The 27877-nt window shown below is 38.4% G+C and overlaps 2 protein-coding genes and 2 long non-coding RNA genes across 7 annotated transcripts; 2 read left to right on the top strand and 2 right to left on the bottom strand.

Annotated features, from left to right (window-relative positions):
* Positions 1-25792, top strand: LOC149104110 (small cysteine-rich protein 2-like). Of its 4 annotated transcripts, none has more exons than XM_089273066.1 (4): positions 1-180; positions 682-766; positions 1106-1236; positions 2002-2199. In XM_089273066.1, the coding sequence occupies exons 1-3, from the start codon at positions 1-3 to the stop codon at positions 1234-1236; spliced, it is 396 nt and encodes a 131-aa protein (XP_089129192.1). In that variant the 3' UTR covers positions 2002-2199. The 4 variants fall into 4 exon arrangements, with proteins under 4 accessions (XP_089129192.1, XP_089129194.1, XP_089129195.1 ...); XM_089273068.1 differs by lacking the exons at positions 682-766; positions 1106-1236; positions 2002-2199 and adding exons at positions 24320-24399; positions 24740-24869; positions 25600-25792 and having other exon boundaries at positions 132-180; XM_089273067.1 differs by lacking the exons at positions 1-180; positions 682-766; positions 1106-1236; positions 2002-2199 and adding exons at positions 23336-23463; positions 24320-24399; positions 24740-24869; positions 25600-25792.
* On the top strand, positions 6965-12530 carry LOC149104113 (uncharacterized). Its single transcript, XR_016201896.1, has 2 exons — positions 6965-7666; positions 10017-12530. It is a non-coding gene; the product is annotated as an uncharacterized LOC149104113 (long non-coding RNA).
* Positions 15565-17232, bottom strand: LOC149104112 (uncharacterized). Its single transcript, XR_016202201.1, has 3 exons — positions 16830-17232; positions 16500-16632; positions 15565-15762 (listed from the first exon to the last, which is right to left on the bottom strand). It is a non-coding gene; the product is annotated as an uncharacterized LOC149104112 (long non-coding RNA).
* On the bottom strand, positions 17908-19197 carry LOC149104111 (uncharacterized). Its single transcript, XM_089273327.1, has 3 exons — positions 18668-19197; positions 18580-18592; positions 17908-18473 (listed from the first exon to the last, which is right to left on the bottom strand). The coding sequence occupies exons 1-3, from the start codon at positions 18862-18864 to the stop codon at positions 18300-18302; spliced, it is 384 nt and encodes a 127-aa protein (XP_089129453.1). The 5' UTR covers positions 18865-19197; the 3' UTR covers positions 17908-18299.
* Positions 25793-27877: the final 2085 nt, after the last annotated feature.

Raw genomic sequence — 27877 nt, 5'->3', positions numbered from 1 at the left:
ATGTTTTTTCACGTGCGTGTTGTTCATATTCTAAAAGGCAACCGCTTCTCAAAAACGCATAAATTATGCGGCCTATGGGGAATAAATAAGAGTGCGTCTTGCAGTCTTCATCAGTACTTGAAGAGAGTATTTGATATTGCGGATTCATCCACCGTCTCAAGTTCCAATTTTCAAGCTAAGGTAGGACATGCTTCAGTATTTTGAGTTAAACAGAGGCCTTTGAAAGTAGGCTGACTTGCTGAATAAGCTTTGGGTTAGGTCGTTGAGGGTTAAGGCAGCTACGTTACGGTTGCGCACCTTGAAAATGTTCGCCTAAATTTTTTCAATTTTGTCGTTTGTAATCCTTGTTAATCTGCTCCACCCTTAAAGGTCGGGAATTTTCGTCGGAACATTTGAATTAAACCCTAGAAGAGACCAATTCGGGCATGGCTCGAGGTTTATTTGACCCCTAAAAGATAACTCGTTTCTATCATTTCTTCGAGTGCAACCCTACAAGATAACTTGACGAAGGAAATGGCGTCATTTCATCCTCAATTGCCTCGAGTGAGACCAAAATCCGTTATTTACATCCCTGAGCGAGGCGAAGAGTGTTCTCGACCTTCACATATGGGTGTGTCCCTCAGGATTTCTTCTGTGGTGATAACTAACAAAACTGTGTTATTACCTTGTCTGCAATTGCAGTTCAAATTAAACATGGCTGTTAAGTTTCATCTGTGCCTGTTGCTGATTTTCTTGGTGGGGATGGGTGCGCATGTTGCATTCGCAGGTAAGCACAGCTTCTACTCAGTACTTAGTAAAGAAAGTATAGCACATCTTTGTGTAGAATGCCGTTAACCATAATACTAGTCAACTGCTCGGAGCATGTGATTTTACGCACAGTTTCAGCTGAGCACAATTAAGACGGCATCTATATTGCGAGTAAGCCAATTATTATTCGATATGTTTACGTCTAGTAAACAGAAAGTGGTTATGGTTGCAAATCCCGTTAATTTTTGTTGAACCACTCGATTTTTTAACTATTTTTGGAAACGCAACAGGATGCAATGGCCATATCTTCACTAGATACTATTATTTTTTTATATTAACGATAAATTCTCTTTCACAGATAGACCATCTTGCGACTTCCCAAATGGAGCGTGTTTCTATTATGGTGTCGAATGCCCAAACGATATGATTGAATGTGGAGCATATTACCAATGTTCGCAGGATACAAACAGATGCTGCTGTTATAAATGAGTAAGCACTGTGTAGCATACTGATAAGAACAAAGCTCTTTAGACGAGGATGATGACTTTTCAGTCAAGAGGAACATCTAATCTATGCCTTTACTTCTGAACTTTCAGCTGAGCTATTACATGAGCCCTACCGAGTGCGGGATACGATCGAGAAAGGAGGAAGAGGGCGAAATCCGCTTCCTTTGTAACTTGGAGAACATTTAAATAATACTACTGAAACTTAGGGGGTATATCATACGCCTAAAATGTTCCCTTTCTGTTTGATATTCAAACAGCCGCCATCTTAGATTCGCCATCTTAAATTTGATAGTGATTTTTCAAAACGAACCATAAAACCATCAAAATTGACTCAAGCCAATAAAAATCAAACAGACAATGAGAAAAAAGTCCTAAATACACAAAATGAAATTACAAGGAAGATAAATGTTGTTAACAAAAATTTCAAATTTGAAAGAACGTGTCTTTCAAAATAGAGTTGCCATGACAACATCTTGCTCTGAGTTCAGTGAAATACCATGACAAATTCTAGCAGTCAGTTGGTTTGTTCCTGATTCTTTTTTAGTTTAGGCACCAAGGTTTTTTTTTTGGTTTTACTTGTATGCATTTTGTTGGTTTCAAACATCGGAAAATAGCTATCACTACCCATCACGCTTTTAGGGGAAATTCCGCACAAACCTAATTGCAGTCGACCCAAATTTTAGTTGAATATCACATAGGTGAGTGATTTACCCCGGTAAATAATGGTAATATGTTGTTTATTTTGTAGAAGTCGATGATCCCAAGTGATGATCACTCACCCAACACTGCTGCCTCCGTATCAAGTGACGAAAATAGAATAGCTATCAATCATTTTGTTTGTAGTCATTAGTTAATGTTCACGTTAACTGAATGTTATTAGTCTAAATCATCAGTATTTTATGGGTGGATGCACTTGAAGCAGTGGAATAAAAGCTGTTTAAGCAAAGCTTCTGTTGTTATTTCATGAGTCGCATTATTTTGCTGCAACACACAATTAAGAACAAACTTTTAAAATAGAGACATAATGTCGTGGCAATGCTGTCCCGCGAACATACAGCTCTTGATAAGACACTGCATAAGAGTTTTCTCAAAAAACCGATATACGCTAGTTTACACTTGCATTGGACGAGGGAAAATGATTTCAGTCTTTCACTTGTATTGGACCATCTAAACTGATATATTGGGGAAATTCGGGGGTATATTGCCGCAAAGATCTCACTCGGTAACACTTTCGTAGTTACAATATCTTCTTGCAATAATACTACTATTTGTTCATTTACAAACAAAAATAAACGATAAAAACCGACGTTTCTGTATCACCAAGACGCCATTTTCAAGGTTGTTGTAGAAATATTCTGCGAGCCTTAAATAAAAGCAATCCCTTAATTTGCATTACGAAAGGAAAGTTGAATTATATGAGATTCATGTAAATATTCTCGCGCGAGTGGAGTGATTGCACGTGTAGACTTGGTTTTGAACGTCTAATGTAAAACATATTGCTGGTTTTCAGTGTCACGCAATTCAAAATAGATCAAAATAAAAAAACAAAACCGGTCAATAGATAAAGTCCAGAATCTGGGAAATAAAAGAAGGTAAATATGCAAAGACTCTCGCCAAAATTCTGGTCACAGAAATTTTTCTTATGCGAGATATGCGAAGAAATTTTTTACCCAAATTTACAGAGATTTGTATGGAGACGCCATGCTGGTGCCCATCCGTATGGGCACCAACATGGCGGCCGGAAACCACCAGAAACATCTGTCACTGAGTTTTTCTACAAAAGCGTGAATTTATCCCTCGAGAAACTCTAAAACATTAAAATAATACTTTTTCTAAGACATGAACTGTTTAGATAGCCAAGTTCCCCGAAATAAGTCACTTTTTTAACCATCATGACAGCTCTCTAGACCGTCATGTAAATGTCGCGTCACGCAAAAGCTTAGAAATTCAAGCGTAGTGTATCACAAAACCAAGAACCCATTCGCGGCGAAAATTTGTATGAATATTAGTTTTCAGCTGCTCTTATGCATCATTAAAGTAAAATCGCAGGAAGATCAAAAGTTTTGTTGTTTGAATTTTAGGGACGTCACGTGAAAACCAGCTATTGGTTCAATAAACGATCAAACTATATAGAAACTCGAACGAAAACGAGATCTTAGGTCCCCACCTTTTTGATGCGTTTTTGCTTATCGTCTACACTAAAACGACCGAAAACGCAGATGAAATGAAAGCTTTCGAAAACGGTTTCAAATGTAGAGCCTTGTTTTACGCATTGTTTTGAAAACGATCCGTTTCTAGTGCGGATAGGTAAAAATTCTACTGTTGTTTGTTACATATTTCACTGAAAAGCCCCTTGGGGACGTTGAATAAACGTATGTATGTATGGGTGCGTGCGTGTATGTATGTATGTAAAAACGGAGGCTTTCGAAAACAATTCCGACAAAAGCGTCTTATACTGTCGCTTCCCTCAGCGTTTCTGGTCGTTTTAGTGTGGACGACAGGCGAAAACGCATCAAAAGATTTGAGTTTTCGTTCGAAACCGAATTAGCGCGGACAGGGGAAAACACAACGAAAATGCTAGCGTGGTCGAAAATATTTTGCTTCGTTTTCGTTGAGACGAAAACGGTTACTTTTAAAAACGCATTAGAGCGACACAAGTTAAAGCCATGGTTCTCTAACACGTCAAATCAACGGCGAGTGCGGGCTCACGCAGCATTCTGGGATACAAAAACAGGAATGGAACGGACTTAGTATAAAAGAAAGAAGGGTTGAGGATCACGTCAGTGATTATCTAAAATGCTGAAAGATAAACGGAAAGCCGCAGATTGAGAATGACGAGGAATGCGAAAATCCTATACTCTGAATTATCCCACTGCATTTGACTTGCTTTTCAATAACAACTGTATGAAATCTCCCTAAGCTGGAAATTCGACCGCGGGTTGTAGTGCATATGCATGCGATACATTTACATCTCACAAGGTTCATCAATATGCAGAAAATATTTTACGTTAGGTTTACGAAGGGCGAATATTTTAAAGCGAATGAAAGTTCAAGTAAACTGTGTCTTCTATGTTTGCACTATTAGCCTTACAAGGAGCGGCAGTGGGATTTAAATTCTTACATTCAGTTGCAGTATTGTAAAAGCAAGCGAAATGCGGGAGCCCACTTGGAGTAAGATTCCTGCATTCATCTTCTCTCTCTCTCGACCTTCCCGTTTATCTTAAATTAATTTGCACTTCAGATATACACTGTGAACTTGGAACTTAAAACTTGCTATAAACGTGAAAATTAAATGGTGGTTTCATGGACTTCATGGAAACAAGCTTGAGGCACAACAAAAAAACCTTTTGGAAGTGAGGCGGAAATGGCGAAATATTTTTCTCCCCTCCATATTCTGACTATTTATTAGCTCTGACTGCTCATGCTGCCCGGCCTCGTCTTGTGCAGAAATTTCTTACGACAAAAATCTTTGCATCACCGTCTTATCCTATGACGTTGATGTAATAATCTTGCCGCTTCCCTGAAAAACAAATCCAGTCTTGTTTATTCTCGCGTCATCGAACGTGCAATTTGCCGTGTAAGGAGACAAGTTTGCCTCAACTAAAATTAGGCAAACTTACCAAATTGCAGTCGATCCTTTCATCAAACATAAACTAAAAATATATTTGCGGTAACGTCAATTGTGAAAGGGAAATCTATTTTTCCCCGTGAAATAATTTCAGCCTACGCAAAAGAGTTATGAGACGAGTCCAGAGACGTCCGTTTTCGTAACCAGGTTTCTTTACGATCGGGTTTAAAACAAAGCTGCAGTTATGCAGTTGTTATAAACATAAAATTCTCATGGTTGTTGTACTTGAAGACCAGCTTGGGGTGAAACAACGAAAGGGCTGGAGAGTGAGCAAAGAGGCTGCCCTCAGATGAGTGTGATCGACAGTCTTCTTAAGACTCCGTGAATTAGCCAAAGCATCCAATGAATTCTGTACCATCAAGCTCTGGGATCTGCAATCAACAACTGTTACCCCCGTCACTAGCTCCTAAAGAAACTAGAGCTGTTGTTCTAGTGGTCTTGCCTTTAAGGTACAGACAACCATCCAGTCTGTGTTGTAAGCGGCATCGTAAACGAAAAATGTGCTCAGTATGTCGTTTCCAGTGTGACCTGTGCAACTCAGGTTATCTCAGGTAAACAAACGGGGACTGGCACGAACGCGAGTAAGAAGGCTACAACCAACGTTCACCATCCAGATATAAACATTAACACTATTGCAACCAACTGGACAAGGTCCCTGAACACCTAATAAGGCAGCTTCGCGTCCTGAAAAAAAAAAAAAAATAATGCAATCAGACTCCATTAATTCGCACGAAAGCACTTACATAATTCAATTTTCCAGTCATTACGCACAGATTTTTTCCACAAAAACCTTGACGATGGCGTCATAAAGACACCGAAACGTCGATTTTTATCGTTTCGCTTTGCTTGTACATGAAACTTTTATTAAGACGCGTGTCTTGTGCCACGTACCCAGACTGTTCGTTCCTTACGAAAGCGGATGATCTGGTAACTAATGATGGGTACGCCCGGGGATTGATCCCATATAATAAGGACAGGGCTGCTCGTCGGAAATTTTGAAAAGAACCGCTAACAAGTACCAAGGGCATGGTTTAAAATGTTTTTTTTTTCTTTTACCCCTAAGAGTTACCAATTCTAAAACAACACTTCATCTCCTGTTATTTTATTTTATCTCAATACCCTAAGAGGTACTGCAAAAGCTCCTGTCGTGGACCTTTTGGGGCTGAAGACCCTAAAAGGTATCAAAACCGTGTTTTTAACCCCTAAAAGGTAAGACAAGAACCACCGTCCTTTTTATATGGGAGTCCCCCCCCCCCCCCCCCCCCCCACCGCGGAGAGGGTACGCTGCTGCCGCCGTGAAAATAAATGAGAGAGCAGAGCACGCTGTTATTCGGCAAATTAAAATCACAGTTAAAACAGCATGTCTAGGTAACCATTCACAAGCTAATATTAAATTTAAGTGGATTCAGTCTTTCCTGTAAGGTTGAGTCATAACATTTTGAAATTGAAACTGAAATTTTACTTATATCAACTTAGACTTATAAACTCAGTCTTCACGGAGGTCAGTAAAACGATCAGTTCTAGGACTCATAAACATGAAAGACAAATAATACATATTGAAAGGTTCCCTCCAATGAGCCTTTATCCACTAGAAAATCGAGTTTGATCTGAAAAGATAGCGCCATTAACGGAGGAATCGAAATTTTATGAAGGAAACGCATAACGTCCGATAACGACATATAGACTTCAATGATTAAAATTACGAACGCGTATTCAGATTAAAAACAAATACTGTGTTATCGGATTCAAGGCAAACTTTAGAATAAACTAATAAGAAACATGGTGTTGTTTGTGTCCAAACGAATAATATGAAATACGTTCTCTCGTACCGCACAAATAGCATTTTTCTTGCCTCATAGCATTACCATTTCCTTTGACGTAATTTAAGGTGAAGGACTTTGTTTGAGGGAGAATTAAAACAAAATCTCCGATATCAATAAATAACGGATGTATAGAGAAAGAAAACGTCAACAAAAATGCTCAGTGATTGAACTGTTTGTTTAAATAAATTCGCGGTGAGTTAGGTAAAATAAGACAGCTGAATTATCTATTTTTTTCTTTTCGTCCGTTTTACTGATTTGGGGAAACGTAGCTGTTGCCCACACACCAATAATTAGAATCAACAACTAATTGCTTAAAATATCTCAGACCGCTATGATTCTTCGGAACAAATAATTGTTGCTTTTATCGGCAAAAATATAACCCAAACATTGATTTTTTAATTAAGGAAAACCCTGAAAACTTTTAACAACACTTAGAAGTACAAAAACACGCTGAGACTGAGATAGCTAAACGTTTTATTGAGTCGAATTCTAGAAGGATATATGGCATTGTTCAATGCAATAGAAACTTTTTTGTCACTTTTGTCAACTGTGCAGGGGAGTTGGAAAATATATATCCAGAAATGAACATGATCCAAACAGCTTGTCACGTCATGTTTAGTCAAAGATAACCAATATATGCCGCTCTCTCCCAGGTTTGCGCTCGATAGACAATTCCGACAATTTCGTCTAATTTTCCGACCTGCGAATCAATTTATCTAACTAAACATCCTCTATTTGCAAAACTGATGGAAAAGCCCCGGGCTTTTGAAAGTTGAGACATTCAAAGAAGTAGACTTGGCAGTTGATCGGAACTGAAATTGAATAGAGCCCCCCCCAAAATAACAATACTTGAGTATAAAGCTAACCGACGCAAATTTAAAAGCCTGCTTGAAGAAGCGACCATCCTGGCGGAGCGACCACGTTTTGGACGTGATTTTATTTCTTTACGATACTAAGTGGAGGTAGGAACTATCCTTCACCTGTTTTTCCAGTGTTCAAAGTACTTGTTATTCATGACCTTTTTCCTTGTTTTGGATATATGTTCAACAAAACGGTTTTGAAGTAGTTTCAATCTAGCTTTTTACCATCATTGTACACCATGTTGTAAGCTAAGGTAAAGTCTGCATACGAGCCAAGTGGCCTATCAGGCCGGAGCTTATCCCGGTTTCTGTAGCATGAAGCGACTAGGAGTATTTCTACTCCCCCCTGGATGGGATGCTAGTCCATCGCAGGGTTAGGTAGAGTCATTCCATCATGTACCATCTTACTATCATGATACTGAAATAACAACTAAACTGCTAGAACGTTCAGGACAATATTATGGGAAAGCCCCGCCTTATTGCTGCTTTGCTTAGGACAGAGGTAATTTTGAGCCATGACTGAATATACTTCTGAAATGCATCAGTCGGGTTTGGCTATTAATCCGTCCCAATCTATTAACGAAACTTGACGAATTGAATTTTATTCACCCGAACAAACATCCAATACAAAAACAGCACAGCACGACTGCAAGACTACTTAGTGCTATTGGCTAATTTTCATCTAGTCGTATGATTGCGTTAAGTTCAGGGAAGTCAAACTCAGTAGCTTGTATATACGGAAGACTAAAAGTTAAAGCAGGACCTTGAGATAATTTCTCGCTTAAAACATTGACCCAATCAATTGACTTATTCCAAAGCCGACACTTCCCTTCCCAACCCTCAAAATTGTCGGGGTCATTTCAATTATTTATAGATTCGCTTCAAATTAAATTGCAATGAAGTAACCTGACATGTACAACTTCACTAAAAATGTCTGTTATCTGAAGCTGTTTCCTTTAATACTCTATGGACTATTTGTTCAGCAATAAGTGAAATTTAATTATATTGCAGAGTGACGCTTGGAAGTAGGGTCGGCTTGTTTTTTGAAGTCTTTGTCGGTGCTATTTTAATAAAAATCACTCGTGACAACAAAATGTTCAGGTAATACTAGATAACATTAGTGCATTAGTCGAAGTTTTTCAATCGCTGAATATTTTCTCATTTCACACACTAAAAAAGAAAGCCGAGTCTTCTGTAGTCAAAAGCAAGTTTTCGAGATAAGAAGGTATTTTCAGTCAAATCCTTTGTCTGCTTGGTGATTATTTTGAGAACAAAGCTACTGCTATTAAATTGGCCTCGCTATAATAAGTTGCGAGTGTAATTGTCTGCAACTAAGAAACTTCGAGGCAAATTTTCAGAAGGCTGGAAAACTTCTTATTGTTTCGGCAACTAAAAGACTGCGATTTATATTTTTTTAGATCTCCCAGATGCGATATTTGATAAACTGACTAACAGCCAGAAGCGTAACTGTCAATTGCAATAGCAAAACAACCTGAATATCCCGTGACAACTGATAAAACGACAAATTTTCATTAACAACCCGGAACTCAAAAACTAACCTAGCAGTCTTTACTGACATCCTTCACAACGGTTAACTGTTATTACTTGTAAATGCCAAGCCTAAAATAGGACCCACTCAGTTCATCGACAACTTGCAATACGTCCAAACGTTTATAAACTGAAAACTCGCATCGGCTTTCTTTCTGATGAATTTCAAGAGAGCTTAACGTTTAGCTGGCAATTGGTAAGTTGATAAGATTCTTGTTATTCAATTTATGATTTGACTGAGAAAATTACTTCATTGTGATTGGGTGAGAGCAGGCCAATTTATCGTTAATTGTTAACGCGCGCGTGTTCGCAATTTTCTCAGTCGTATAATAAATGAGTAATTGTATGAAAGTTCGAGCAATTAAGGATTTACACTACTCGTGATATTTAAAAGTTCTGTCAAATTGCACTTGCCTAAAGGCTCGGGCAATTTTGAGAGAATTTTCAAATATCACTCGTATTGTAAATCCTTAATTCCATTCGCATTCATGCGATTACAAATAAGGCTTAAATTCATGCATAAGTAATCATGGAGGCCAACTGTAAAGAAGACATGTGAAAATAATTGTCACTGAATTTTCTATTTTAAACACCAGTATAATGTAATGCATTCCAAGTATTAAATTGAATATGCCATATATGCTAGAACTCTTAAAATGGCAATTTCATTGAAGTGATCAGCATCTTATTTTCCCTTACAATGTCAATATATCGCCAAGCAGACTGGTTATGAGAATATGGAAAATCATCAGCTTCTAGATTTCCTGTTTCTTGACCTAAGTCAAAATTCTCATGAACAGTCTTGAAACAGCCCAGTAGATAACCTTAATTTTAGTACCTACAACGAAAAAAATGATAGAGAAGAGAGCAAACCAGGATGTCACGTTTTAATCTCTGTGGGCAGGTCCTGTTTAGGGGTACCGGCGCCGGCGCCACAGTCTGCCACAATTTTAATGTTGGGTGCCACAGTCTTACCAGTCATTTGTGCAGGTGAAAGTTTTAGAAGTAACATTTATTTTATTGCAATAGACATAATGCTCAATTTTTCTCGAAGCTGCCATGTCATTCAGATCAATAAAGTTGTGCGAAGATTTCATGTTTTTCGCACCGCTTTCATTTGGAGTTCCCTTGGTACGTACTGTCCAGGGGGATACACTTCAAAGCTTTATATGGGGAGAGGTCGCGGGAGTCAAGATGATTCCCGGGGGGCCCTGTTATACACACAGGATTTTCAGAGATATATAAACAAAACGTATTAAATGAAATTAAAACGGAGCAATTATTCTGCGCAAAATTATGCTGTGTTGCCGGGTTAGACATGAGTGTCAAAAATAGGTTTGGCGGGATGCGAGATGATAATGAGAAGAGAGACGTGATACGAGATAAAGAAATTTTTATGGCGGGATACGGGATAAAAACACTTCGGCCGGAGCGGGATTTTGTAACCTTTGACAGGCGGGATGCGGAATAGTTTTGAATTTACGGGAGGATGCGGGGATGAAAAACAGGCGACCGACATGTAAACACAGGTTACGGCCAAAGAATATGATAATAATCTCTTGGTTACGGACATTGCGCGGAGAGCCGTGACTCTGACCGGGCGGGACTGGGATAAACATTCTGACTGGGGCGGGATGGCGGGATTGTGCCAAAACTATTGGCGGGATGCGGGATTGAAAAAGACTATGTTCGACACTCAGATATCAGTTTGATCTTATTTATCATGGCCATTTTTTCAATCTATTGTCTAATGTTTATCTCAATCGGTATGCATCTCCTGAATTTTCAATCTACTGAAGCGGTTGTTGTCCATTAATAAAAGTACTTTCGATCTATCTGTTTTTTTCATCTTTGAAAGTGTTTTTAAATTTTTGAAAGTGGACACATGTTTAATTTGTAAACGCAAGGATCTTCAGTGAAGTGTGAACGCTGGCAAGTTCAGTACGGTGCACGTTTCTTCAATCCTTGCTCAACAACAAACGATCTCCTCTTTGATATTCGATCATTCTAGTAACTTTTAAGTGTCTCTCGATCTGCGAAAAGTTTTCCATGCTCTCTGAATTTAAAAAAGTGTCTTTCATTAATGGATACTAATGTGTCTGTTTTCATTCTAAAGTATCTGTTTATTAATTGTTTTCAGTCTACTCAATTGCTTTCATTCAGTGGAAGTTTCTCTGAATATAAAGATACATTTTCAGTTCAATCTTAAAAGTGCTTTTTACCTTTGGAGGCGTTTTCATTCCGGTGAGGATGTATTTGACATGTTTTCAGGCTATATAAGTGTTTTCAACCTTCTAAAGTAGTGGAAATTATATTTTTAGTAGGAGTGTTTTTGATACATGGGTATGTTCTTGCCAGCTAGGAGATACGTTTATGCTCTACGTCTTTGGTGTAAAAATACTTAATGGAGAAAATTAAACGTTACCGCCAGGAAACGCAGCTGACGGACTGACGCAATTAAAACGAACGTAAAAGCTTTCTAGATCTAACAGCTGTTGAATCGTCTGCGCGATGTTGTTTATTAAGCCAGGGGGGGAGGGGGAGTACTCCCTTATATGGGCTATATAGGTATGTGCGGCCCCAAAGAGTAGGGTTTTTCAACCGTTTTGGTCATAAACGGGGTATCGAATTTTGGCCAATTTGGTCATAAATAGGATATGGTTTTTGCACTCTAGTCTTGACATGGGTGTGTTTTTAAGAAGCAGCTACATTTTCATCATAATTGATCAGACCATCAACAAAAGCCCTTCAAAAATTATGTTTACGGCGATTTAACGGTGGCCTGAACTAGGGAACTAATTATAAGGCAGGTCTGTCAAAAATGGGGTTTCGAATTTTTGGTCAGGTCATAAATAGGGTAGAGAAAATCGCAGATTTTGGTCATAAATAGGGTAAGGGTTCTGGGAAGCGGGCCGCACACCCCCGTAGATTTGGATCATTTCCAGAACGTTTGTGGACAAGGGAAGTATCGTCTCTTAAATGCCGTGGATAAAGCTCTGAACAGTGGCGGAGTTCTTCCTACAACCCAGGCCCCTCTCGCGACAACCAAGCCCACAGACACGCCCACAGATAAACCCACAGAAAAGCCAACAAATCCTTCTACTCAGCGGCCGGCCACTAAAACAAACGCACCCTGCCAAACAGCTAAACCTACCACAGCTCCCACAAATCCTACCAGTCAGCGGCCTACCGGAAGTGGCGGTTGTCATCCAGTCGGGGTCTGGGTGAATGCTCCTGGTATGAAAAAATGGTGTGTTACAAACTGTGGTCGCGGACATTGCCCTTCAGGCTACTGCAAGTGTGACTGAAACCTAAGTTCAATATGAACAGTATTGTCAACTAGCAAGGTCTCGTAATTTGGAGAATGTGCAATGTTTATTAGCGGTGAAGTAAAAATTAAACGTATGATTACTTCAAATTCGACGCTTTGCTTTTTTTTTTTTGTTTTGTTTTGTTTTTTGTTTCTGTTTTGGAAGACACGTATTTACTGACACCGTTCAGTTAGTTAGCTGAGACGAAGCGCGAAAAAAGAGCAGAAAAAAGAGACGAAGTCTTTGTGCAAGGAGCGAACGTTCTGTCGTCTTCCCCGAGTGCCATTTTTCGCGTTGCGCCCCAGCTAACTGAACGCCCACCCCCACTGTCTGCCGGATAGCCTCAGCCAGAAGTTGCCAAAATTATTTTAAAGCTGCCTAAAAATGCTGGACTTTAACGAAAAGTTGTTCAAAAGCTAGTTGCTCGTTAAGTACAGCGTACAACGTTTCCTACAGTAACTGCTTAATTCCTCTGGAATTTTCGTTTTGAGGGTTCAATTTCTGGTTATTGCAACGTTTTCAGGCTTACTGAAATTTTCTCCAAGCTGCTTGGCTTCTCTGATAGGGTCGTTTTCATTCGAAGAAGAGTTCCTCTTTCTTCCTCTTAACTATCAGCACATTGCAAAATATTATCTATGACATTAAAGATCTGAAATTTTCTTATAAAGATACATAACAAAGCTCTAACAGTAACATAGGATATTGCAACTCCCATAAGTTGTTTGAAATTTAACCAAGCTGCCCCCAAAATCAGAAGTTGCTCAAAAGAACAAAAGTTAATAATAAATTATATACTACAAATTGCCTATATTGCGCCTTTTAGCATGCAATGATCAAAGGCGCATTACATCATGAATTTCGAAATTTATATCAAATTCTTAAAAGCTAATTTAAAAAGGTACGTTTTGAGCAAGAAATTAAACTGTTGAATTTGCCAAAAAGCTGCTACTGGAAGTGTAGATATCTCCATGGAATCACATCCCAAATCGTGTCTAGTGTGTGTTAATTCTGGTGATGTGTCACTTGACTGGAACTTTTGACGGAGGATTTCCTGGGGAGTAGAGTATGGGTAATGCATCTGTTGGCAGGGAACTTTTTACATGGGAATCAGCTGGCAAGTATGAAACTAAGTGGCGTCTGGCTGTTCCATAATCAAAATATGTGAATAGTAAAGCGTAAAATGGCAACTCATCCTTAACACTTAACTTTGTCCAAAACTCTTAATTTTTTCCTTATTCTTGTGTTTCCTTGCAAAAAACGGTCTCCTACAAGCTAGAACCGTTCATTTTTAGAAAAAAAACACTATAAATGTTAAAAAGTTTACCCGTTCTCTTAAAGGGAAAAGGGAAAGAGGATAAATTGAAGGACTTTAAAACCTGTTTGTGGATAATGTGTTCCTGAAATAATATTAGTGCAAGACGATATTGTCACTACGAAAGTGAGTGAGATCTTTCCAGTAATAAATCAATTTAAATGGTTCAGTGCAAGTGAAAGGTTAAAATCATTTTTTCCTCGTCCAATGTGAGTGAAAGTTAGTCTATTTCGGTTCTTTGCGAAAAGTCTAATCCAGTGTCCTATCAAGAGGTATATGTTCGCTGGACAGCATTGCCACGACGGTATGCCCGGGGAAAGCCTCCCATATAACAAAGATCGGGGCGCTCGTCTTATCTTTTAGTGCTTAAAAAAGCGATTTTGGTATCTAATAATATGTAACAAGACTAATAGTTAATAACAAACAGATGAGTCTGCGGGAGAGAAAAAAAAAATTACCATAATAATAATAATAACAATACAAAATGTTAGTAAAGAAAAAGTTTTTCACTGCCAACGTTTTCATTCAAGGCTGGCTTTAAATCACGAATTAACAATGTTTCCTTAATTTTACAATGTATAATCGGATTATTCTTTACATAAAGGTAATCAATCCAAAGAAATTAATGATAACATTATTCCTACCGGGTTCCAGTTATTTAGAAGAAACAAAACACAAACCGCGGTGATAAACATGGAACCAAAACGCATGTTAAACAAAGTTAATTTCCTTGACGTTTCGTATGTACAACATACATCTTCAGAAGTGATCGTTAACTAGATTACAATCAAAATTTAAACGCGAAGAAAAAGAAAAAGACTGGTATCTAATAATATGTAACAAGACTAATTAACAATTAGACCCGTAGCCCGCAAGGGCTACGGGTCAATAACCCATGAGGCGAAGCCGAATGGGCTATTGACCCGTGGCCCTTGAGGGCGAAGGGTCTAATTGTTTTAGTATCACCCAACTAGTCGGACAGAAAAGGTAATTACAAAGTTAGCAAATGCAAGTTGAAGAAATATTTATTTGGGAATAAAACGAAAGAAAGCGTCACGCTCGATGGCGCCAATTTCGCTACTCGATGACTATTGCTAATAGTCCCCTGGTAGCGTAGCCAATCAAAATGCAGGATTTGCATTAGTCCACTAGTTGGGTGATACTAATAGTTAATAACAAACAGATGAGTCTGCGGGAGAGAAAAAAAAAATTACCAAAATAATAATAACAATACAAAATGTTAGTAAAGAAAAATAACTGGAACCCGGTAGGAGTAATGTTATCATTTCTTTGGATTGATTACCTTTATGTAAAGAATAATCCGATTATACATTGTAAAATTAAGGAAACATTGTTAATTCGTGATTTAAAGCCAGCCTTGAATGAAAACGTTGGCAGTGAAAAACTTTTTCTTTACTAACATTTTGTATTGTTATTATTATTATGGTAATTTTATTTTTCTCTCCCGCAGACTCATCTGTTTGTTATTAACTATTAGTCTTGTCACATATTATTAAAGCGGGTTTGGCACCTGTTAGAGAGTTCAGCCACAAAAGGTCCCACAGAAGGAGCTTTCGCAGTACTTTTAAGAGTATTGAACCAAAAAAAGTCATTGTAAGTTAATGTGTTGTTTTAGAGTTGTTTAGGGGTGAAAAAGATTTCAAGCCACGCCCACAAAACCGGGTCTTGGTACCTCTTAGGGGTTCTATTGAAGTTTCCGACGAGCACCCCCCGTCCTTTTTATATGGGAGTCCCCCCGGGCAGTATGTCTCTATTGTAAAAGATTGATCTTAGTTGTGTGTTGCAGGAAAATAATGACTCACGTAATAACAACAGAAGCTTTGCTTAAACAGCTTTTGTTCCACTGCTCCGATTGCATTTACCCATAAAATACTGACCATTTAGGCTAATAACATTAACTTAACGACTACTTGACGAAATAAGATGATCGATAACTATTTTACTCTCGTCTCTCGGTTCGGGGGCAGCAGTATATTGGGTGCGTTATCGTTCCGCATTATGGACAGCTACAAAATAAACAACACATTACCGTTATACACTGGAGTAAATATGGTGTTAAACAAACGTTTGGGTCATATTTGATATAGTTTGTGAATTTCCACTTAAAAGCGCTATTTTCCTCCATTTGTAAGCGACAGGTAATGCCTAAAAGTACGACACAATGCCTAAAAGTACATCCAAAAAAACTCATTGTGCATATGTTTTAGCAATCTGATCATACTAAAACAGACCAACTGACCGCAAGAATTTGTCATGGCATTTCACTGAACTCAGAACGAGATCTTTCCATGACAACTATATTTTGACACGCACGTTTTTCCAATTTGAAATTTCCAAATTTGAATTTTACCTCCATGTAATTCCTTTTTAAGTATTTGAGACTTTTTCTCATTGTTTGATTAATTTTAATTGTCTTGAATTGTTTTTGGTGATATTTTGGCGTTTTGACAAAAATCATTAAGAAATGTTGATTAAAATTCCAAACTCAAGATGGCAGCTGTTTAGATATCAAACGGAAAGGGAACATTTTAGGAGTATGATCTACCTTCTAAGGTTTAGTAGAATTGTTTAAATGTTCACGAAGTCACAAAGGAAGTGGATTTTCTCCCCTGCCCCCTCCCCCTCCCCCATCCTCCTCCATCGTTACGAAGTAAAGGCATAAATTAGTTGCCTCCCTTGACTGAAAAGTCATGATTCTCGTCTAAAGAGCTTTGTTCTTATCAGTATGCTACACGGTGCTTACTCAGTCATAACAGCAGCATCTGTTTGTATCCAGCTGACATTCGAAAGATGATGAACAGTCATTCGGCATATCGTCTGGACATGGGTCGTCATTATAGAACACCCTCCATATGGTTGGTCGCACAATGGGAGATCTGTGAAATCGAAAGAGAATTTGTCGTCAATTAATATGAAATAGATAATACCAAGTGAAGATACTCGGTAGGGTTAATGTAAAAGCTCAGCTGAAAGTTTTGAAGTAAAGGCATAAATTAGTTGCTCCTCTTCACTGAAAAGTCATGATTCTTGTCTAAAGAGCTTTCTTCTTATCAGTATGTTACACGGCGCTTACCAGTTGGAGGTTGCTCATAACAGCAGCATTTGTTTGTTCCTAGCGAACGAGGTGTCTACAAAACGAAGACCTAAGACCTAAGACCCAAAAACGAAGACTTGTTTCTTTACAGGCCTATCAAATCAGAGACAGTCAAACCGGGTCAACGCTTTTCTTCAGACAACAACTGACGCGAAATTAATGGGGTCTTCGTTTTGTACTGAGATAAGGCCGGCTCGAACTACAAAACGAAGACCCTCGCTAAAATGCTTTGTTCGTTGTCAGCTGACGTGGAATCAATGGGGTCTTCGTTTTGTAGATAAGGCCGGCTCGAACTACAAAACGAAGACCCTCGCTTAAATGCTTTGTTCGTTGTCAACTGACGTGGAATCAATGGGGTCTTCGTTTTGTAGATAAGGCCGGCTCGAACTACAAAACGAACACCCTCGCTTAAATGCTTTCTTTGTGGCAGCTGACGCGGAATCAATGGGATCTTCGTTTTGTAGATAAGACCAGCTCGAACTACAAAACGTAGATCCTCGCTAAAACGCTTTGTTCGTTGTCAGCTGACGTGGAATCAATGGGGTCTTCGTTTTGTAGATAAGACCAGCTCGAACTACAAAACGAAGACCCTCGCTAAAATGCTTTGTTCGTTGTCAGCTGACTCGAAATGGGTTCTTGTATAATGCCAACAGTTTTTATCGGCTAATCCCCTGTAGACCCCACTTGTTATTATTATTGGCTTCTTTGTAGAAGAGACGCAGATTCCTGTCATGTTGATCGAGGAGCTGTTTGACGACGATAGTTTTGCCATTATATTTCGCGGTGATCACTGAGCTCACTTACTGTTAAGAAGTGGGGTCTACAGGGGATTAGCCGAACTGGCCTAATCTACAAAACGAAGACCCTATCAATTGATTTCGTGTCAGCTGACAACGAACAAAGCATTTTAGCGAGGGTCTTCGTTTAGTAGTTCGAGCCGGTCTTACCTACAAAACGAAGATCCCATTGATTCCGCGTCAGCTGACAAAGAAGAAAGCATATAAGTGAGGGTCTTCGTTTTGTAGTTCGAGCCGGTCTTATCTACACAACGAAGACCCCATTGATTCCACGTCAGCTGACAACGAACAAAGCATTTAAGCGAGGGTCTTCGTTTTGTAGTTCGAGCCGGCCTTATCTACAAAACGAAGACCCCATTGATTCCACGTCAGCTGACAACGAACAAAGCATTTTAGCGAGGGTCTTCGTTTTGTAGTTCGAGCCGGTCTTATCTACAAAACGAAGACCCCATTGATTCCACGTCAGTTGACAACGAGCAAAGCATTTAAGCGAGGGTGTTCGTTTTGTAGTTCGAGCCGGCCTTATCTACAAAACGAAGACCCCATTAATTTCGCGTCAGTTGTTGTCTGAAGAAAAGCGTTGACCCGGCTTGACTGTCTCTGGTTTGATAGGCCTGTAAAGAAACAAGTCTTCGTTTTTGGGTCTTAGGTCTTAGGTCTTAGGTCTTCGTTTTGTAGACACCCTAGCGAAACAGTCGTACAATTGTGAACATTCATACGGCATATCGTCTGGACAAGGATCGTCATGATAGACACACGTTCCGTTTGGTTGGTCGCACAATTCGAGATCTGTGAAAGTGAGTTTGCGGTCAATTAATATGAAATACTAGATAATACCAATTGAAGATATCGCTAATACATCCTGTTACCTTTGCAGAAAAAAAAAAACATTAAAAATCGAATGGCTCAACAAAAATTAACGGGATTTGCACCCATAACAACTTTCTGTTTGTTAGACGGAAAACACATTGACTAATACTTGCCTTACTCACAACATAAATGCCGTCTTAATTGCTCAGCTGAAACTGTGCATAATGTAAAATCAAATTTCCCGGGTATAGTAGTTGACACCTTTTTTCCTTAACGGCATTCGTAACAAAGATGTGTAGCACTTTACTGAGTACTGAGTAGATGCTGTGCTTACCTGAGGATGCAACGTACGCACCCAGCCCCACCAAGATAATCAACAACAGGCACAGATGAAACTTAACAGCCATGTTTGAACTGCAACAGACAAAATAATATCACAGTTTTGGCAGTAATTACCACAGAAGAATCCCGAGGGAGACACCCATGCATGTGAAAAGGTCGAGGATGCCGTCCGTCACGCTCAGGTGTGTAAATCACGGATATTTGGTCTCACTTATATATAAGGTTTCTTTGAGGGTTTAAGTCAAATTTTTCGAAGGAGATCCTCGACCTTTTCACAAGGGAGTCCTCTTAGCTGCTAACAAGGTGAGCTCTTCTCTTTAGATGTCGCCCGTCCTTTGAAGTCAGTCTACCGCGATAAACGAAATCTTCCGAACAGGCTAGCTGTCTGTGGAAAACTGAATGTTATCCGTGACTTTGCCTTTTTTCAAGAAGTCCTAAACATGAAACAAATAAGTTTGAAACTGACAGCTGTTAATTAGAAAATAAATTTTATTTGCCACCAAATAAAAGCGTTTATGGCTTCTACCCACGCTCCTGGCGTTACTTTAAACACAGTGTTTTAAATTTTTCAACCAGGAGTTTAAGGTAACGAGGAAAGGCTGGGAGTAATGATGGGCCGAACTGAATGGGGACGGAGTCACCAAGTGAAAACGTGATTGAGCAATAATCATAAGACCATCACAAGACAATCTTGTGACTTCGATGACAATAGCGAATTCATTTGTAATAGTCACGAGTTTCACTGGAAAATAACTTAGCCTCGCTTTCAGCGATCGGTATAAGACGTGGCATGTTTCTCAAGTTCGTCCTCTCTGTCTCCAGACCTGACACACTCAGCGAGTTCGACCCTCCTCCTTCCTTCCTCCACCTCATTTATATTATGTAACAAATAATAATTCGTTCATATTGTATTTCATATTAGTTTTAATCAATAAATCGGCCATTCTGCGTGGCCAAAATTTATCCCAACAACGGCTTGTCTGGTTTCGATTTCTTTAAGCGTTCTAGCAAACAAAGCTCGACTGTTGACCTAGAAAATTTGACATAAGTACAGCTTCATAGTTATAATTTTGGAAACAAGGGAAGAAGATATAAAGTATTATTTAAAGCTCGTGTTACAACTGCCTGCACCTGTCTGCATCTGTTAAGCTTCGAAACAGCGCATGCCCAACTACATTTGTCTAGGGTTAGTCTTAAAATATTTACTTAATGAAAATTTTTTTCCGAGCGAGAAAAACTGGAAATTCGTCATAATAAGAAACATTTTAACAAGCGTAAGACCAACCAGAAATATTGTCCCGACTAACAAACGTTTTTTTATTCCAAAAGTCAAGTTTAAGGTTAATGTTGAGCAAAAAAATTACGATTAAAGACCTCGATTTTAAACAAAAGAGAACAAACGGCTACCCAGTGGGGTCCACTAGACAAGGTTGTCATGTGTTACCAAGGGAATTATTTTTTCTGTTCAGAAATTCTCTTGATTAGACTTGAGACCTAAAATGTTCTCGAAATTGCGCTCAATTGTCGTTCATTGTTTAGTGGTAATAACCAGTTTGAAAATAACAATGGATTGATTGACTGAAATAAATTGAAAAAATACCAACCCATCTTTCATATATCTTTATTTACAGATGCTGACGTCAGAAAGACATCAGATTGACATATAAGCTTGTGTGTTCGTACAATGTTTAATCATGATATGTTTCCCTCATAAAACAATAAGGTATTACTAACTGGTTATGATGTAAACTAACCACTTTCCACATTAGATCAAGATGTTTTGGTTCTTAGTTTTCACTGGCATGGAATTAACCTTTCCGGTGCAATGCTGACAATCGTTTCTTTTGAAATAGCCAATTTAGGGATGACAGAGCAATATTCATCCAGGAATGTAATCATTTTATCAATAACCAGTTTAGTTAAAATTATATCGGTGTAAATGGTCTTGGAAAGTATGTAAGAAATATTTTCCGCCAAATTTTTGGTAAATAGTATCCATCTGTTTCGACTTTCCGTCAGAATCAACTAAAATATCTGTTTGAAATAGATTCTTAGACTGCCTGGTAGAATATTTAAAATGTGATATTGTTACTTAGGTGTGTAAACACTTCAAATCCGCCCAATCCTCACTCAGAAAGTTGGCTGAATTTTCCCGCGAACGTTCTATCTTAAACATCACGCTACATGGTAAAACGAAATGTATCGTCATTTCGCTGGTCTGTTTTTTTTTCCCGTTGTATAAAAACGCCAAGTTTACAATGATCGAAGCCTACCCTAAATTACTTTTAGGAATTTTGCAAATAGTTTGTTTGCATTGATTTGTCGTTTTGGAAGGCGTTACGTGAAACAAATTGAAAAGTCAGACGACAGGAATTCTCAATGTGGATATTTTTAAAGTGTTTCTCCTTGGCTTTGAAAACATGAACCGTTCTTCCGGAACACACGAGTCGCCAAGTAGTATGGTGGACTACGGTCTGTTAAAAATAATTAGGGACATTAAGCAATCACGTCTGCGACAGCAGGAACGACGCCTAACAAAAAATGAATTTATATTTTATGTTCGAATTTCTTAATTATACAACTATCTTAACCTGGTCAGTACGCCAAACCGTCTAAAAATGGGCTAAAACTAAATATGTAATTCCAGCGATCAATTCCAAAAAAAAATAAACTTAAAATTTTCCGTCGTGGCCTCCGTTCTGCAAAATGCCCAGAACTTGGTCATTTCACGTTGTTGTTTTGCAAAAGACGCCTACGAAATGTGCAAAGATTTAAAACGAAGGTGCGTAGTCTTTGTTGTGTTCATTGTCTTTTGTTTGGTGGCGTTTTGGTTGCCGTCACATTTCATTCATTTCATCACATTTTATTCAGTCTGATCAGTGCGACCATCTGAAAAGGCTTGTTAGAACAAAGCTAACCAATCACAAGGTTAATTGAGAACGAAGGAAGGCCACCTTTTTCTTAAATGGACCAATGACGTGGAAGAATACACACTATAGTTAAACAACAAAATTTGAAACCCAACAAAATTGCGAAGGGTTACGGACCTCAGGAAACGTGATCACTTTGGCCCTAACATGATGGGCGTAACATTGCTCTTAACAATACTAATTAAATATACGATCAGTGTTCTTGCCAATGTGACACCTTACCTGTCGTTACAATGTCTTCGATGCATAAACAAAAAGAATCGAAATTAGTAATAATGATTTCTTGCTAATTTAAGCTGAAATTTCCAGCTATTTGAGGGTTTTTTTGAACAACGAGATTGCATGTATGTGAGCTCAAACGTAAATTGAAATAAAAATTGTTTGCATCTGGCTTGCTATTCAACAATTATGATAGTCCTGGAAAAAAAAAAAGTCTATAGATATGGTATAAAACTCCCTGAAGATACATTTCGTTTTACCATGTAGCGTAATGTTTAAGATATGACGTTCGCGGGACAATTCAGTCAACTTACTAGGTGAGGATTGGGCGGGTTTGAAGTGTTTACACACCTAAATAACAACATACCTAAACAACAAACAATATCATATTTTGAATTTCAAGCAGATATTTTAGTGAATTTTGGCAGAAAGTCTAAACAGAGTCACTATAAAATTTCGCGGGAACTATTTTAACATACTTTCCGAGACCATTTACACCGATATAATTTTAACTAAACTGGTTATTGATAAAATAATTACATTCCTTGATGAATATTATGTTGTCATCCCAGAACAGGCTATTTCAAAAGAAACGATTGTCACCATTGCACCGGAAAGGTCAATTCCATGCCAGTGAGAACTAAGAACGAAAAAAATTCTTGATCTAATGTGGAAAGTGGTTAGTTTACATCATAACCAGTTAGTATTACCTTATTGTTTTATGAGGGAAACATTTCATGATTAAGCATTGTACGAACACACAAGCTTATACGTCAATTTGATGTCTTTCTAACGTCACCATCTGTAAATAAAGATATATGAAAGAAGGGTTGGTATTTTTTCAATTTATTTCAATCAATCAATCCATTGTTATTTTCAAACTGGTTATTACCACTAAACAATGGACGACAATTGAGCGCAATTTCGAGAACATTTTAGGTCTCAAGTCTAATCAAGAGAATTTCTGAACAGAAAAAATAATTCCCTTGGTAACACATGACAAACTTGCCCAGTCGACACCACTGGGTAGCCGTTTGTTCTCTTTTGTTTAAAATCGAGGTCTTTGATCATAATATTTTTGCTCAACATTAACCTTAAACTCCAGTTTTGGAATACAAAACGTTTGTTGGTCGGGAAACTATTTCTGGTTGGTCTTACGCTTGTTTAAATGTTTCTTATTATGACGAATTTCCAGGTTTTCTCGCTCGGAAAAAAAATTTCATTAAGTAAATATTTTAAGGCCCACCCTAGACAAATGTAGCTGGGCATGCGCTGTTTCCAAGCTTAACAGATGCAGACAGGTGCGGGCAGTTGTAACACGAGCTTTTAAATAATACTTTTTTAATTAACAGCTGTCAGTTTCAAACATATTTGTTCATGTTCAGGACTTCTTAAAAAGAGGCAAAGTCACAGTTAACATTCAGTTCGTTACAGAGAGCTATCCTGTTCGGAAGGTTTCGCCTATCGAGTAAGACTGACATAAACGACTACATCAAAAGAGAAGACTCCAGCTCAGTAAGTTTTGTTGTTTGTACATTTTACCTAGTTAGCAGCTATGTGTTACCAGCTGTGTTACAGTGATATTTGCCTGTAATTCCTTGCCCACCCCAGGCAACTGGAAAAAAAGTTTCCTTTTGAAGGACCTTCCTTTCTTTTTCTTAGAACACAAAGGCCGAATAGTTTAGATGGCTAGATGGGACCGAAAATCTAAAATCTCGATCTGTGAAAAATGTTTCAATGTCGATATTTTTTGCGCTTGGTTATTTTCTTGTGATAAAACTCCAGGACGATAATGGGCGAAGATGAAATACGATCAGCATAACTGAAAAAAGTGCTATTAAAATATTTCTATGGCAGATAAGGAAAATATTCCAGACACCTTTTCACTTAGTTGAGCAAACTCGTCACCGTATTTTAATTTAGAACGGGCAATTTGATGTAGCAGATCGTTGTCGTTGCATGGTAGCGTGGATTGTTACTCTAAGGAATTTCTGATCGCGCGGGGCTATTGTTGGCTATCAGAACATTTCTTGCCCCAGGCGGTGGACTTCCATGTAAAAAGGTCGGGAATTTTCGTCGGAACATTTAAATTAAACCCTAAAAGAGACCAATTCGGGCATGGCTCAAGGTTTATGTGACCCCTTAAAGATCACTCGTTTCTATCATTTCTTCGAGTGCAACCCTACAAGATACCTTGACGAAAGAAATAGCGTCATTTCATCCTCAATTCCCTCAAGTGAGACCAAATCCGTGATTTACATCCCTGAGCGAGGCGAAAAGTGTTCTCGACCTTCACATATGGGAGTCTCCCCCCGGGATTTCTTCTGCGGTAATAACTAACAAAACTGTGTTATTACCTTGTCTGTTGCAGTTCAAACATGGCTGTTAAGTTTCATCTGTGCCTGTTGCTGATTTTCTTGGTGGGGATGGGTGCGCATGTTGCATTCGCAGGTAAGCACAGTATCTACTCAGTACTCAGTAAAGAAAGTACAGCAAATCTTTGTGTAGAATGCCGTCAACGAAAAAATAGTCAATTACTCGGAGCATTTGATTTTACGCACAGTTTCGGCTGAGCACAATTAAGATGGCATCTGTATATTGCGAGTAAGCCAATTATTATTCGATATGTTTACGTCTAGTAAACAGAAATTGGTTATGGGTGCAAATCCCGTTAATTTTTGTTGAACCACTCGATTTTTTTAACTTTTTTGGAAACGCAACAGGATGCAATGGTCATATCTTCACTAGATATTATTATTTTTTTATATTAACGATAAATTCTCTTTCACAGATAAACCATTCTGCGACTACCCAAATGGAGCGTGTTACTATATTGACGACCCATGCCCAGAAGATATGCCGGTTGACTGTTCAGAATATTTCTACTGCACGCTGCCGACAAACAAATGCTGCTGTTACGAGTAAGCACCGTGTAGCATACTGATAAGAACAAAACTCTTTAGACGAGAATCCTGACTTTTCAGTCAAGAGGAGCATCTAATTTATGCCTTTACTTCAAAACTTTCAACTGAGATATTACATTAACCCGCCCTACCGAGTCCGGGATACGATCGAGAAAAGAGGAAGAGGGCGAAATCTGCTTTCTTTATAACTTGGAGAACATTTAAATAATGCTACTGAAACTATATCATACGCCTAAAATGTTCCCTTTCTGTTTGATATTCAAACAGCCGCCATCTTAGATTCGCCATCTTAACCATAAAACCATCAAAATTAACTCAAGCCAATCAAAATCAAACAGACATGAGAAAAAAAGTCCTAAGTACATAAAATGGAATTACAAGGAAGATGGATTTTGTTAACAAAAATTTCAAATTCGGAAAAACTTGTCCTCCAAAATAGATTTCCATGGCAACATCTTGCTCTGAGTTCAGTGAAATACCATGACAAATTCTAACAGTCAGTTGCGTTATTCCTGACTCTTTTTGAGTAGATGTACGATTTTTTTTCGGGTTGTACTTGTGTGCATTTTGCTGGTTTCAAACATCGGAAAATTATAGCTATCACTACCCATCACGCTTTGGGGGTAATTCACAAACCTAATTTCAGTCGACCCAAATTTTAGTTTAATACCACATAGGTGAGTGATTTACTCTGGTAAATAATGGTAATATGTTGTTTATTTTGTAGATGTCGATGATCCCAAGTGATGATCACTCACCCAACACTGCTGCCTCCGTTTCAACTGACGAAAGTAGAATAGTCATCAATCACTTTGTTTGTAGTCATTAACTTAATGTTAACTGAATGTTATTAGTCTAAATGATCAGTATTTTATGGGTGGATGAACTTGAAGCAGTGGAATAAAAGCTGTTTAAGCAAAGCTTCTGTCGTTATTCCATAAGTCGCATTATTTTCCTGCAACACAATTAAGAACAACCTTTTAAAATAGAGACATAATGTCGTGGCAATGCTGTCCAGCGAACATACAGCTCTTGATAAGACACTGCATAAGAGTTTTCTCAAAAAACCGAAATACGCTAGTTTACACTTGCATTGGACGAGGAAAAATGATTTCAGTCTTTCACTTGCATTGGACCATCTAAACTGATATATTGGGGATATTCGGGGGTATATTGTGGCAAAGATTTCACTCCCTGGCGTTTTCGTAGTACAATATCTTCTTGCAATAATACTATATTATTATATGGCTTTGGCTTGTGGCCGATATAACGCGCGCTCTGATTGGTTAATTGTCACTGAATTGTAGGGCATTACTCTCCCGTAATGCCCACGGGCCGATTACGGATTATGCAAATTAGGAAGAGCCCGGTTCTGAAAATTCAAGCGCATTGAAGCGATGAAAGCCGATTAAAATCAGTACGAGAATATCAGTAGCTAAAAGTTTAGAGATATTTCTTTAATAAAATTTATATAGATAACTTACCAGTCGGTAACCTTGGCGGGCACTAGTGAAAAACAATCAAAGTTTGCCTAGTCTTAAGTAAAGTTAAAATCGCTAAGTAAAAAACACCATCGGCAGATCTGCCATGCATCCTGAGCAGAACACCACAAAGAAACTTATAAGTTATCATCTTAGTCACAGCAATTACCGAAGTATTGAACTCCGTCAAAGTTCTCGCCAAATAGATTCCCTCACTTTGACACTAGCAAGTGTAAATCAGCTTCCAGGATCATCAGACGTAAACAATCGGGCGGTTTCTGTCGGTAGCAGTGTTTCTGATAACTGCAGACGTTCACAAGGCTTGAAATGTTCATCCATAAATCCCAGAATGAAGAAGGCGAAGATATGTTGTCGAAAGCGAATGCGAAGATCGAGTTAAGCTTATTTTGAGCAGTGCATTCTGAAGCATTAGTATTTTCTTTCACCGAAAGACGGTTGGTTTGGACAATTTTGAAGCACTTGCTGTCTTTTCTATATGCGTTGACGTTTCGCCCCAAAAGTCGGAAAAACTTCCCCGTCAACTTGTGGTACCACGATACTAAAATACGTTTTTGAGGCTGTGACAGTGACTTTTCCGTAAAAAAATGAGTGTTTTTAACGGAATACGTAATACAGTGGTGAAATTCACTGACTGTGTAGTTTTGCCCTAGGTTTGAGACGATGAATGAATCGGTAAACGCGCGCATCGCCGGATGTAAATTGGCGCCTTCCGCTCGAATGATTTTTCTCTTTATTAATGAGCCATATAATAAACAACTTAATAACCTCGACCGTTCGGTCGTTACGGGAAAATCTCAAACCTCGGCCTACCGTATTGACCTCGCTATCGCTCGGTCAATACGGCAAGGCCTCAGTTTGAGATTTTCCCGTAACGACCTCACTCTCGGTTATTAAGTAGTTAGTATTTGTTCGTTTACAAACAAAGAAAAAAACGATAAAAACCGACGTTTCTGTATCACCAAGACGCCATTTTCAAGGCTATTGTAGAAATATTCTGCGAGTCTTTAATAAAAAAAATCCCTAGATTTGCATTACAAAAGGAAAATTGACTTATACAACTGGATTCATATAAATATTCTCGCGCGAGTGGAGTGATTGCACGTGTAGACTTGGTTTTAAACGTCTGATGTAAAACATATTGGTTCAATAAACGATCAAACTATATAGAAACTCGAACGAAAACGAGATCTTAGCTCCCCACCACACAAATCCATTTTCGAACAAAAACGCATACTTTTTGATGCGTTTTTGCTTATCGTCTACACTAAAACGACCGAAAACGCAGATAAAATGAAAGCTTTCGAAAACGGTTTTAAGAGTAGAGCCTTATTTTACGCATTGTTTTGAAAACGATCCGTTTCTAGTGTGGATAGGTAAAAATTTTATTGTTGTATGTTACATATTTCACTGAAAAGCCCCTTGGGGACGTGGAATAAACGTATGCGTGTATGTGTGCGTGCGTGTATGTATGTATGTAAAAACGGAGGCTTTCGAAAACAATTC

The sequence above is a fragment of the Orbicella faveolata genome, unplaced genomic scaffold (genome assembly GCF_042242905.1).
Source record: "Orbicella faveolata isolate gen_17 unplaced genomic scaffold, um_ofav_v1 contig_35, whole genome shotgun sequence".
In the NCBI taxonomy this organism is placed as follows: domain Eukaryota; kingdom Metazoa; phylum Cnidaria; class Anthozoa; order Scleractinia; family Merulinidae; genus Orbicella; species Orbicella faveolata.
The sequence above is the reverse complement of the archived record's forward strand: the minus strand, read 5'-3'. Positions and strand labels throughout refer to the sequence as shown.

Bases quoted from the DNA above. Each gene is read 5' to 3' on its own strand.
- LOC149104110 (XM_089273066.1), top strand. From the start codon at position 1: ATGTTTTTTCACGTGCGTGTTGTTCATATTCTAAAAGGCAACCGCTTC. The intron at 181-681 runs GTAGGACATGCT...CTGCAATTGCAG, and splicing joins GTTCCAATTTTCAAGCTAAG to TTCAAATTAAACATGGCTGT. The intron at 767-1,105 runs GTAAGCACAGCT...TCTCTTTCACAG, and splicing joins TGCGCATGTTGCATTCGCAG to ATAGACCATCTTGCGACTTC.
- LOC149104111 (XM_089273327.1), bottom strand. From the start codon at position 18,864: ATGGCTGTTAAGTTTCATCTGTGCCTGTTGTTGATTATCTTGGTGGGG.